Consider the following 14,018-nt stretch of genomic DNA (forward strand, 5'->3'; position numbering starts at 1 on the left):
ATACATACATTAAATAACCTTACCAACCAGTCAACAATACAGTCACCCCCTTTTTTAATAAATTCCACTGCAACACCATCCAAACCTGCTGCCTTGCCGGCAAAAAAAAAAAAAATTTATTATACTTTGTCGCTGTCTCTTGCGTCAGCAAGGTAGCGCAAGGAAACAGATGAAAGAATGGCCCAACCCACCCAAACACACATGTATATGCATACATGTCCACACACACACCTAAACACACCTATACATCTCAATATATATATATATATATATATATATATATATATATATATATATATATATATATATATATTTTTTTTTTTTTTTTTTTTTTTCTTTGTCGCTGTCTCCCGCGTTTGCGAGGTAGCGCAAGGAAACAGACAAAAGAAATGGCCCAACCCACCCCCATACACATGTATATACATACGTCCACACACGCAAATACACATACCTACACAGCTTTCCATGGTTTACCCCAGACGCTTCACATGCCCTGATTCAATCCACTGACAGCACATCAACCCCGGTATACCACATCGCTCCAATTCACTCTATTCCTTGCCCTCCTTTCACCCTCCTGCATGTTCAGGCCCCGATCACACAAAATCTTTTTCACTCCATCTTTCCACCTCCAATTTGGTCTCCCTCTTCTCCTCGTTCCCTCCACCTCCGACACATATATCCTCTTGGTCAATCTTTCCTCACTCATTCTCTCCATGTGCCCAAACCATTTCAAAACACCCTCTTCTGCTCTCTCAACCACGCTCTTTTTATTTCCACACATCTCTCTTACCCTTACGTTACTTACTCGATCAAACCACCTCACACCACACATTGTCCTCCAACATCTCATTTCCAGGACATCCATCCTCCTGCGCACCACTCTATCCATAGTCCACGCCTCGCAACCATACAACATTGTTGGAACCACTATTCCTTCAAACATACCCATTTTTGCTTTCCGAGATAATGTTCTCGACTTCCACACATTCTTCAAGGCTCCCAGAATTTTCGCCCCCTCCCCCACCCTATGATCCACTTCCGCTTCCATGGTTCCATCCGCTGCCAGATCCACTCCCAGATATCTAAAACACTTCACTTCCTCCAGTTTTTCTCCATTCAAACTCACCTCCCAATTGACTTGACCCTCAACCCTACTGTACCTAATAACCTTGCTCTTATTCACATTTACTCTTAACTTTCTTCTTTCACACACTTTACCAAACTCAGTCACCAGCTTCTGCAGTTTCTCACATGAATGAGCCACCAGCGCTGTATCATCAGCGAACAACAACTGACTCACTTCCCAAGCTCTCTCATCCCCAACAGACTTCATACTTGCCCCTCTTTCCAAAACTCTTGCATTCACCTCCCTAACAACCCCATCCATAAACAAATTAAACAACCATGGAGACATCACCCACCCCTGCCGCAAACCTACATTCACTGAGAACCAGTCACTTTCCTCTCTTCCTACACGTGCACATGCCTTACATCCTTGATAAAAACTTTTCACTGCTTCTAACAACTTTCCTCCCACACCATATATTCTTAATACCTTCCACAGAGCATCTCTATCAACTCTATCATATGCCTTCTCCAGATCCATAAATGCTACATACAAATCCATTTGCTTTTCTAAGTATTTCTCACATACATTCTTCAAAGCAAACACCTGATCCATACATCCTCTACCACTTCTGAAGCCACACTGCTCTTCCCCAATCTGATGCTCTATACATGCCTTCACCCTCTCAATCAATACCCTCCCATATAATTTACCAGGAATACTCAACAAACTTATACCTCTGTAATTTGAGCACTCACTCTTATCCCCTTTGCCTTTGTACAATGGCACTATGCACACATTCCGCCAATCCTCAGGCACCTCACCATGAGTCATACATACATTAAATAACCTTACCAACCAGTCAATAAATTCCACTGCAATACCATCCAAACCTGCTGCCTTGCCGGCTTTCATCTTCCGCAAAGCTTTCACTACCTCTTCTCTGTTTACCAAATCATTTTCCCTAACCCTCTCACTTTGCACACCACCTCGACCAAAACACCCTATATCTGCCACTCTATCATCAAACACATTCAACAAACCTTCAAAATACTCACTCCATCTCCTTCTCACATCACCACTACTTGTTATCACCTCCCCATTTGCGCCCTTCACTGAAGTTCCCATTTGCTCCCTTGTCTTACGCACTTTATTTACCTCCTTCCAGAACATCTTTTTATTCTCCCTAAAATTTAATGATACTCTCTCACCCCAACTCTCATTTGCCCTTTTTTTCACCTCTTGCACCTTTCTCTTGACTGTCTCTTTCTTTTATACATCTCCCACTCAATTGCATTTTTTTCCCTGCAAAAATCGTCCAAATGCCTCTCTCTTCTCTTTCACTCGTACTCTTACTTCTTCATCCCACCACTCACTACCTTTCCTAATCAACCCACCTCCCACTCTTCTCATGCCACAAGCATCTTTTGCGCAATCCATCACTGATTCCCTAAATACATCCCATTCCTCCCCCACTCCCCTTACTTCCATTGTTCTCACCTTTTTCCATTCTGTACTCAGTCTCTCCTGGTACTTCCTCACACAGGTCTCCTTCCCAAGCTCACTTACTCTCACCACCCTCTTCACCCCAACATTCACTCTTCTTTTCTGAAAACCCATAACGCTCTCTGGCCATCTCTCCTACTTACATAAGTATACTTATGTATATCTCGCTTTTTAAACCAGGTATTCCCAATCATCAATCCTTTTTCAGCACATAAATCTACAAGCTCCTCACCATTTCCATTTACAACACTGAACACCCCATGTATACCAATTATTCCCTCAACTGCCACATTACTCACCTTTGCATTCAAATCACCCATCACTATAACCCGGTCTCGTGCATCAAAACCACTAACACACTCATTCAGCTGCTCCCAAAACACTTGCCTCTCATGATCTTTCTTCTCATGCCCAGGTGCATATGCACCAATAATCACCCACCTCTCTCCATCAACTTTCAGTTTTACCCATATTAATCGAGAATTTACTTTCTTACACTCTATCACATACTCCCACAACTCCTGTTTTATGAGTCTTGCTACTCCTTCCCTTGCTCTTGTCCTCTCACTAAACCCTGACTTTACTCCCCAGACATTCCCAAACCACTCTTCCCCTTTACCCTTGAGCTTCGTTTCACTCAGAGCCAAAACATCCAGGTTCCTTTCCTCAAACATACTACCTATCTCTCCTTTTTTCACATCTTGGTTACATCCACACACATTTAGGCACCCCACTCTGAGCCTTCGAGGAGGATGAGCACTCCCCGCGTGACTCCTTCTTCTGTTTCCCATTTTTTTTTTTTTTGCTTAGTGTATATATATATACACATATCAACATATACACATATACTTACATACACACAGACATATACATATATGCACCTTTGACCCTCTTGTATATTCAGGCCCCGATCGCTCAAAATCTTTTTCCTTCCATCCTTCCATCTCCAATTTGGTCTCCCTCTTCTCCTTGTTCCCTCCACCTCTGACACATATATCTTCATTGTCTAGCTCTTAACAGCATATACTAACCTTAGAAACCAATGACTTTACTTAGATGACATGCACTTAACTTAGTTGATATATGTTTTATGTGTAATATAGATTTTTTTTTTTCAGAAACTCAAAGCCAGTCGTGAATGGAATCGATTCTATCAAATGAAACTTGAAAATACAGAGTAAGTTATAGTTTGGGATGTGAACTGTATCTCATTTATTTGCTCATTTGTATTCCATTCTTTTATTGGAAGAAGGTTGGGTCATTTGATTCTAAAAATGCCACATAAGATGCATATTTAGTTATAGTCATCCATACTTGCTGATTTAGCAAACTCTGCTCTCTTAGACTTATTTTTCGCTGATGCTCCAGTTCTCGTTCCCTCCCTCTCCTAATTGTCCTGTCAGAAAACTGGCTTCATGAAAAAATGAAAGCTAAGGCATACTTGGAACAATGTGAAATGTTCAGAGCATTTAGAATTAAATTCAAACATGGAGTTATATCAGTATATATGCATGATAAGGTACAAGAAGGTGCATGCATTCTGCCAATCCTCAAGCACTTCACCATGATCCATTCAAACACTGAATATCCTTACCAACCAATCAACAACACAGTCACCCCTTTTCTTTATAAATTCAACTACAATACTGGCTCGCTGGATTTCATTTTCCACAAGGCTTTCACCACCTCTTCTCTCTTCAACAAATCACTCTCCCTGACTCATTCACTTTGCACACCACCCTGACCAAAACACTCTACATATGCCACTCTTTTCATCAGACACATTCAACTCCATCACTACCTATTATCACATACCCCCTTGCCTCCTTCACCATTGTTCCCATTTGTTTTTTGTCTCGCAAATTATTTACCTCCTTCCAAAACATCTTTTTATTCTCCCTAAAGTTTAATGATATTCTTTCACCCCAACTCATATCTGTCCTCATTTTCTCCCCATGCACCTTCCTCTTTTGCTATGTCGCTGTCTCCCGCGTTTGCGAGGTAGCGCAAGGAAACAGACGAAAGAAATGGCCCAACCCACCCCCATACACATGTATATACATACACGTCCACACACGCAAATTTACATAACTATACATCTCAATGTACACATATATATACACACACAGACATAAACACATAAACACATGTACATAATTCATACTGTCTGCCTTTATTTATTCCCATTGCCACCTCGCCACACATGGAATAACATCCCCCTGCCCCCTCATGTGTGCGAGGTAGCGCTAGGAAAAGACAACAAAGGCCCCATTCGTTCACACTCCGTCTCTAGCTGTCATATGTAATGCACTGAAACCACAGTTCCCTTTCCACATCCAGGCCCCACAGAACTTTCCATGTTTTACCCCAGAAGCTTCACACGCCCTGGTTCAATCCATTGACAGCACGTTGACCCCGGTATACCACATCGTTCCAATTCACTCTATTCCTTGCAGGCATTTCATCCTCATGCATGTTAAGGCCCCGATCACTCAAAATCTCTTTCACTCCATCTTTCCACCTCCAATTTGGTCTCCCACTTCACCTTCCCTTCACCTCCGACATATATATCCTCTTGGTCAATCTTTCCTCACTCATTCTTTCCATGTGACTAAACCATTTCAAAACATGCCCTCTTCTGCTCTCTCAACCACACTCTTTTTATTACCACATATCTCTCTTACCCTATTATTACTTACTCGATCAAACCACCTCACGCCACATATTGTCCTCAAACATCTCACTTCCAGCACATCAGCCCTCCTCCACACAACTCTATCTATAGCCCATGCCTCGCAACCATATAACATTGTTGGAACCACTATTCCGATATCGACCAAAACACCCTATATCTGCCACTCTATCATCAAACACATTCAACAAACCTTTAAAATACTCTCTCCATCTCCTTTTCACATCACCACTACTTGTTATCACCTCTCCATTAGCCCCCTTCACTGATGTTCTCATTTGCTCCCTTATCTTACGCACTTTATTTACCCCCTTCCAAAACATCTTTTTATTCTCCCTAAGATATAATGATACTCTCTCACCCCAACTCTCTTTAACCCTCTTTTTCACCTCTTGCACCTTTCTCTTAACCTCCTGCCTCTTTTTTTTACACATCTCCCAGTCATTTGCATTATTTCCCTGCAAAACTCGTCCAAATGCCTCTCTCTTTTCTTTCACTAATAATCTTACTTCTTCATCCAACCACTCACTACCCTTCTCTAATCTGCCCACCTCCCATGCTTCTCATGCCACAAGCATCTTTTGTGCAAGCCATCATTGCTTCCCTAAATACATCCCATTCCTTCCCCACTCCCCTTACATCTTTTGTTCTCACCTTTTTCCATTCTGTACTCAGTCTCTCGTGGTACTTCCTCACAAGTCTCCTTCCTAAGCTCACTTACTCTCACCACTCTCTTCACCCCCAAGATTCTCTCTTCTTTTCTGAAAACCTCTACAAATCTTCACCTTCGCCTTCACAAAGGTGGTTTGCAAAGTGAGAGGGTTAGGGAGAATGAGTTGGTGAACAGAGAAGAGGTAGTAAAAGCTTTGCGGAAGATGAAAGCCGGCAAGGCAGTGGGTTTGGATGGTATTGCAGTGGAATTTGTTAAAAAAGGGGGGTGACTACATTGTTCACTGGTTGGTAAGGTTATTTAATGTATGCATGACTCATGGTGAGGTGCCTGAGGATTGGCAGAATGCTTGCATAGTGCCACTGTACAAAGGCAAAGGGGATAAAATTGAGTGCTAAAATTACAGAGGTATTAGTTTGTTGAGTATTCCTGGGAAATTATGTGGGAGGGTACTGAATGAGAGGGTGAAGGCATGTACAGAGCATCAGATTGGGGAAGAGCAGTGTGGTTTCAGAAGTGGTTGAGGATGTGTGGATCAGGTGTTTGCTTTGAAGAATGTATGTGAGAAATGCTTAGAAAAGCCAGTGGATTTGTATGTAGCATTTATGGATCTGGAGAAGGCATATGATAGAGTTGATAGAGATGCACTGTGGAAGGTATTAAGAATATATGGTGTGGGAGGCAAGTTGTTAGAAGCAGTGAAACGTTTTCATCGAAGATGTAAGGCATGTGTACGTGTAGGAAGAGAGGAAAATGATTGGCTCTCAGTGAATGTTGGTTTGCGGCAGGGGTGCGTGATGTCTCCATGGTTGTTTGATTTGTTTATGGATGGGGTTGTTAGGGAGGTGCATGCAAGAATTTTGGAGAGAGGGGCAAGTATGCAGTCTGTTGTGGATGAGAGAGCTTGGTAAGTGAGTCAGTTGTTGTTCGCTGATGATACAGCGCTAGTTTCTTATTCGGGTGAGAAACTGCAGAAGCTGGTGACTGAGTTTGGTAAAGTGTGTTAAAGAAGAAAGCTATGATTAAATGTGAATAAGAGCAAGGTTATTAGGTACAGTAGGGTTGAGGGACACGTCAGTTGGGAGGTAAGTTTGAATGGAGAAAAGCTAGAGGAAGCGAAGTGTTTTAGATATCTGGGAGTGTATTTGTCAGAGGATGGAAATATGGAAGCAAAAGTGAATCATAGGGTAGGGGAGGGGGTGAAAGTTCTGGGAGCATTGAAAGATGTGTGGAAGTCAAGAATGTTGTCTTGGAAAGCAAAAATGAGTATGTTTGAAGGAATAGTGGTTGCAACAATGTTATATGGTTGTGAGGCATGGGCTATAGATAGAGTTGTGCAGGGGAGGGTGGATGTGCTGGAAATGAGATGTTTGAGGACAATAAGTGGTGTGAGGTAGTTTGATCGAGTAAGTAATGAAAGGGTAAGAGAGAAATGTAGTAATAAAAAGAGTGTGGTTGAGAGAGCAGAAGAGGGTGTTTTGAAATGGTTTGGTCATATGGAGAGAATGAGTGAGGAAAGATTGACCAAGAGGATATATGTGTCGGAGGTGGAGGGAACGAGGAGAAGGTGGGAGACAAAATTGGTGGTGGAAGGATGGAGTGAAAAAGATTTTGAGTGATCGGGGCCTAAACATGCAGGAGGGTGAAAGGCGGGCAAGGAATAGAGTGAATAGGAACAATGTGGTATAGCGGGGTCGACGTGCTGTCAATGGATTGAATCAGGGCATGTGAAGCGTCTGGGGTAAACCATGGTAAGTTGTGTGGGGCCTGGATGTGGAAAGGGAGTTGTGGTTTCGGTGCATTATTACATGACAGCTGGAGACTGAGTGTCAGTGAACGTGGCCTTTGTTGTCTTTTCCTAGCGCTGCCTCGCACACATGAGGGGGGAGGGGGTTGTTATTTCATGTGTGGTGGGGTGGCGATGGGAATGAATAAAGGCAGACAGTATGAATTATGTACATGTGTATATATGTATATGACTGTGTATGTATGTATATGTATACGTTGAGATGTATAGGTATGTATATGTCCATGTGTGGACGTGTATGTATATGCATGTGTATGTGGGTGGGTCGGGCCATTCTTTCGTCTGTTTCCTTGCGCTACCTCGCTAACGCAGGAGACAGCGACAAAGCATAATAAATGAATAATAGATAATATATATATATATATATATATATATATATATATATATATATATATATATATATATATATATATATATCATACTATTCGCCATTTCCCGCATTAGCGAGATAGCATTAAGAACAGAGGACTGGGCCTTTGAGGGAATATCCTCACCTGGCCCCCCTTCTCTGTTCCTTCTTTTGGAGGTGATAACAAGTAGTGGTGATGTGAGAAGGAGATGGAGTGAGTATTTTGAAGGTTTGTTGAATGTGTTTGATGATAGAGTGGCAGATATAGGGTGTTTTGGTCGAGGTGGTGTGCAAAGTGCGAGGGTTAGGGAAAATGATTTGGTAAACAGAGAAGAGGTAGTAAAAGCTTTGCGGAAGATGAAAGCCAGCAAGGCAGCAGGTTTGGATGGTATTGCAGTGGAATCTATTAAAAAAGGGGGTGACTGTATTGTTGACTGGTTCGTAAGGTTATTTGATGTATGTATGACTCATGGTGAGGTGCCTGAGGATTGGCGGAATGCGTGCATAGTGCCATTGTACAAAGGCAAAGGGGATAAGAGTGAGTGTTCAAATTACAGAGGTATAAGTTTGTTGAGTATTCCTGGCAAATTATATGGGAGGGTATTGATTGAGAGGGTGAAGGCATGTACAGAGCATCAGATTGGGGAAGAGCAATGTGGTTTCAGAAGTGGTAGAGGATGTGTGGATCAGGTGTTTGCTTTGAAGAATGTATGTGAGAAATACTTAGAAAAGCAAATGGATTTGTATGTAGCATTTATGGATCTGGAGAAGGCATATGATAGAGTTGATAGAGATGCTCTGTGGAAGGTATTAAGAATATATGGTGTGGGAGGAAAGTTGTTAGAAGCAGTGAAAAGTTTTTATCGAGGATGTAAGGCATGTGTACATGTAGGAAGAGAGGAAAGTGATTGGTTCTCAGTGAATGTAGGTTTGCGGCAGGGGTGTGTGATGTCTCCATGGTTGTTTAATTTGTTTATGGATGGGGTTGTTAGGGAGGTGAATGCAAGAGTTTTGGAAAGAGGGGTAAGTATGAAGTCTGTTGGGGATGAGAGAGCTTGGGAAGTGAGTCAGTTGTTGTTCGCTGATGATACAGCGCTGGTGGCTGATTCATGTGAGAAACTACAGAAGCTGATGACTGAGTTGGTAAAGTGTGTGAAAGAAGAAAGTTAAGAGTGAATGTGAATAAGAGCAAGGTTATTAGGTACAGTAGGGTTGAGGGTCAAGTCAATTGGGAGGTGAGTTTGAATGGAGAAAAACTGGAGGAAGTGAAGTGTTTTAGATATCTGGGAGTGGATCTGGCAGAGGATGGAACCATGGAAGCGGAAGTGGATCATAGGGTGGGGGAGGGGGCGAAAATTCTGGGAGCCTTGAAGAATGTGTGGAAGTCGAGAATATTATCTCGGAAAGCAAAAATGGGTATGTTTGAAGGAATAGTGGTTCCAACAATGTTGTATGGTTGCGAGACGTGGACTATGGATAGAGTTGTGCGCAGGAGGATGGATGTGCTGGAAATGAGATGTTTGAGGACAATGTGTGGTGTGAGGTGGTTTGATCGAGTAAGTAACGTAAGGTTAAGAGAGATGTGTGGAAATAAAAAGAGCGTGGTTGAGAGAGCAGAAGAGGGTGTTTTGAAATGGTTTGGTCACATGGAGAGAATGAGTGAGGAAAGATTGACCAAGAGGATATATGTGTCAGAGGTGGAGGGAACGAGGAGAAGAGGGAGACCAAATTGGAGGTGGAAAGATGGAGTGAAAAAGATTTTGTGTGATAGGGGCCTGAACATGCAGGAGGGTGAAAGGAGGGCAAGGAATAGAGTGAATTGGATCGATGTGGTATACCGGGGTTGACGTGCTGTCAGTGGATTGAATCAAGGCAGGTGAAGCGTCTGGGGTAAACCATGGAAAGCTGTGTAGGTATGTATATTTCCGTTTGTGGACGTATGTATATACATGTGTATGGGGGTGGGTTGGGCCATTTCTTTCGTCTGTTTCCTTGCGCTACCTCGCAAACGCGGGAGACAGCGACAAAGCAAAAAAAAAAAAAAAAGAATACTTCCCACGTATTCCCTGCGTGTCGTAGAAGGCGACTAAAAGGGGAGGGAGCGGGGGGCTGGAAATACTCCCCTCTTGTTTTTTTTTTTTTTTTTTTCTTTTTTTTAATTTTCCAAAAGAAGGAACAGAGAATTGGGCCAGGTGAGGGTATTCCCTCAAAGGCCCAGTCCTCTGTTCTTAATGCTACCTCGCTAACGCGGGAAATGGCGAATAGTTTAAAAGAAAAAAGAAAATATATATATATGTGTGTGTGTGTGTGTGTATGTGTGTATATATATGTATATGGGAACTTCAGTGAAGGGCGCAAATGGGGAGGTGATAACAAGTAGTGGTGATGTGAGAAGGAGATGGAGTGAGTATTTTGAAGGTTTGTTGAATGTGTTTGATGATAGAGTGGCAGATATAGGGTGTTTTGGTCGAGGTGGTGTGCAAAGTGAGAGTGTTAGGGAAAATGATTTGGTAAACAGAGAAGAGGTAGTAAAAGCTTTGCGGAAGATGATAGCCGGCAAGGCAGCAGGTTTGGATGGTATTGCAGTGGAATTTATTAAAAAAGGGGATGACTGTATTATTGACTGGTTGGTAAGGTTATTTAATGTATGTATGACTCATGGTGAGGTGCCTGAGGATTGGCGGAATGCGTGCATAGTGCCTTTGTACAAAGGCAAAGGGGATAAGAGTGAGTGCTCAAATTACAGAGGTATAAGTTTGTTGAGTATTCCTGGTAAATTATATGGGAGGGTATTGATTGAGAGGGTGAAGGCATGTACAGAGCATCAGATTGGGGAAGAGCAGTGTGGTTTCAGAAGTGGTAGAGGATGTGTGGATCAGGTGTTTGCTTTGAATGTATGTGAGAAATACTTAGAAAAGCAAATGGATTTGTATGTAGCATTTATGGATCTGGAGAAGGCATATGATAGAGTTGATAGAGATGCTCTGTGGAAGGTATTAAGAATGTATGGTGTGGGAGGCAAGTTGTTAGAAGCAGTGAAAAGTTTTTATCGAGGATGTAAGGCATGTGTACGTGTAGGAAGAGAGGAAAGTGATTGGTTCTCAGTGAATATAGGTTTGCGGCAGGGGTGTGTGATGTCTCCATGGTTGTTTAATTTGTTTATGGATGGGGTTGTTAGGGAGGTGAATGCGAGAGTTTTGGAAAGAGGGGCAAGTATGAAGTCTGTTGGGGATGAGAGAGCTTGGGAAGTGAGTCAATTGTTGTTTGCTGATGATACAGCACTGGTGGCTGATTCATGTGAGAAACTGCAGAAGCTGATGACTGAGTTTGGTAAAGTGTGTGAAAGAAGAAAGTTAAGAGTAAATGTGAGTAAGAGCAAGGTAATTAGGTACAGTAGGGTTGAGGGTCAAGTCAATTGGGAGGTAAGTTTGAATGGAGAAAAACTGGAGGAAGTAAAGTGTTTTAGATATGTGGGAGTGGATCTGGCAGCGGATGGAAGCATGGAAGTCGAAGTGGATCATAGGGTGGGGAAGGGGGCGAAAATCCTGGGAGCCTTGAAGAATGTGTGGAAGTCGAGAACATTATCTCGGAAAGCAAAAATGGGTATGTTTGAAGGAATAGTGGTTCCAACAATGTTGTATGGTTGCGAGGCGTGGGCTATGGATAGAGTTGTGCGCAGGAGGATGGATGTGCTGGAAATGAGATGTTTGAGGACAATGTGTGGTGTGAGGTGGTTTGATCGAGTAAGTAACATAAGGGTAAGAGAGATGTGTGGAAATAAAAAGAGCGTGGTTGAGAGAGCAGAAGAGGGTGTTTTGAAATGGTTTGGGCACATGGAGAGAATGAGTGAGGAAAGATTGACCAAGAGGATATATGTGTCGGAGGTGGAGGGAACGAGGAGAAGTGGGAGACCAAATTGGAGGTAGAAAGATGGAATGAAAAAGATTTTGTGTGATCGGGGCCTGAACATGCAGGAGGGTGAAAGGAGGGCAAGGAATAGAGTGAATTGGATCGATGTGGTATACCGGGGTTGACGTGCTGTCAGTGGATTGAATCAGGGCATGTGAAGCGTCTGGGGTAAACCATGGAAAGCTGTGTAGGTATGTATATTTGCGTGTGTGGACGTATGTATATACATGTGTATGGGGGTGAGTTGGGCCATTTCTTTCGTCTGTTTCCTTGCGCTACCTCGCAAACGTGGGAGACAGCGACAAACCAAAAAAAAAATATATATATATATGTATATTATCCCTTTGGATAGGGGTGAAAGAATACTTCCCACACATTCCTCACATGTCATAGAAGGCGAGTAGAGGGGACCGGAGCGGGGGGGCCAGAAATCCTCCCCTCCTTGTATTTTAACTTTCTAAAAATGGGAAACAGAAGGAGTCACGCGGAGAGTGCTCATCCTCCTCGTAGACTCATGTTGGGGTGTCTAAATGTGTGTGGATATAACCAAGCTGTGAAAAAAGGAGAGATAGATAGTATGTTTGAGGAAAGGAACCTTGATGTTTTGGCTCTGAGTGAAAGAAAGCTCAAGGGTAAAGGGGAAGAGTGGTTTGGGAATGTCTTGGGAGTAAAGTCGGGGGTTAGTGAGAGGACAAGAGCAAGGGAAGGAGTAGCAGTACTCCTGAAACAGGAGTTGTGGGAGTATGTGATAGAATGTAAGAAAGTAAATTCTTGATTAATATGGGTAAAACTGAAAGTTGATGGAGAGAGATGGGTGATTATTGGTGCATATGCACCTGGGCATGAGAAGAAAGATCATGAGAGGCAAGTGTTTTGGGAGCAGCTGAATTAGTGTGTTAGTGGTTTTGATGCACAAGACTGGGTTATAGTGATGGGTTGTAGTGATGGGTGATTTGAATGCAAAGGTGAGTAATGTGGCAGTTGAGGGAATAATTGGTATACATGGGGTGTTTAGTGGTGTAAATGGAAATGGTGAAGAGCTTGTAGATTTATGTGCTGAAAAATGACTGGTGATTGGGAATACCTGGTTTAAAAAGCGATATATACATAAGTATACGTATGTAAGTAGGAGAGATGACCAGAGAGCGATATTGGATTATGTGTTAATTGACAGGCACGCGAAAGAGAGACTTTTGGATGTTAATGTGCTGAGAGGTGCAACTGGAGGGATGTCTGATCATTATCTTGTGGAGGCTAAGGTGAAGATTTGTATGGGTTTTCAGAAAAGAAGAGTGAATGTTAGGGTGAAGAGAGTGGTGAGAGTAAGTGAGCTTGGGAAGGAGACTTGTTTGAGGAAGTACCAGGAGAGACTGAGTACAGAATGGAAAAAGTTGAGAACAATGGAAGTAAGGGGAGTGGGGGAGGAATGGGATGTATTTAGGAAATCAGTGATGGATTGCGCAAAAGATGCTTGTGGCATGAGAAGCGTGGGAGGTGGGTTGATTAGAAAGGTTAGTGAGTGGTGGGATGAAGAAGTAAGATTATAAGTGAAAGAGAAGAGAGAGGCATTTGGACGATTTTGGAAGGGAAAAAATGCAATTGAGTGGGAGATGTATAAAAGAAAGAGACAGGAGGTCAAGAGAAAGGTGCAAGAGGTGAAAAAGAGGGCAAATGAGAGTTGGGGTGAGAGAGTATCATTAAACTTTAGGGAGAAAAAAAAGATGTTCTGGAAGGAGGTAAAGAAAGTGCGTATGACAAGGGAGCAAATGGGAACTTCAGTGAAGGGGGCTAATGGGGAGGTGATAACAAGTAGTGGTGATGTGAGAAGGAGATGGAGTGAGTATTTTGAAGGTTTGTTGAATGTGTTTGATGATAGAGTGGCAGATATAGGGTGTTTTGTTTGAGGTGGTGTGCAAAGTGAGAGGGTTAGGGAAAATGATTTGGTAGACAGAGAAGAGGTAGTAAAAGCTTTGCGGAAGATGAAAGCCGGCAAGGCAGCAGGTTTGGATGGTATTG

General features: G+C 42.7%; 1 protein-coding gene across 2 annotated transcripts in view; it reads left to right on the forward strand.

Moving 5' to 3' along the window:
• The window catches only part of LOC139763141 (uncharacterized), a 486,471-nt gene that overhangs the window by 25,436 nt on the left and 447,017 nt on the right, over positions 1 to 14,018 (forward strand). For both annotated transcript variants that reach the window (XM_071688843.1, XM_071688844.1), the window contains exon 3: positions 3,694 to 3,752. In XM_071688843.1, the coding sequence (XP_071544944.1) occupies positions 3,694 to 3,752 (59 nt within the window). The remainder of the gene's footprint in view (positions 1 to 3,693; positions 3,753 to 14,018) is intronic.

This window comes from Panulirus ornatus, chromosome 46, assembly GCF_036320965.1.
Source record: "Panulirus ornatus isolate Po-2019 chromosome 46, ASM3632096v1, whole genome shotgun sequence".
Taxonomy (NCBI): domain Eukaryota; kingdom Metazoa; phylum Arthropoda; class Malacostraca; order Decapoda; family Palinuridae; genus Panulirus; species Panulirus ornatus.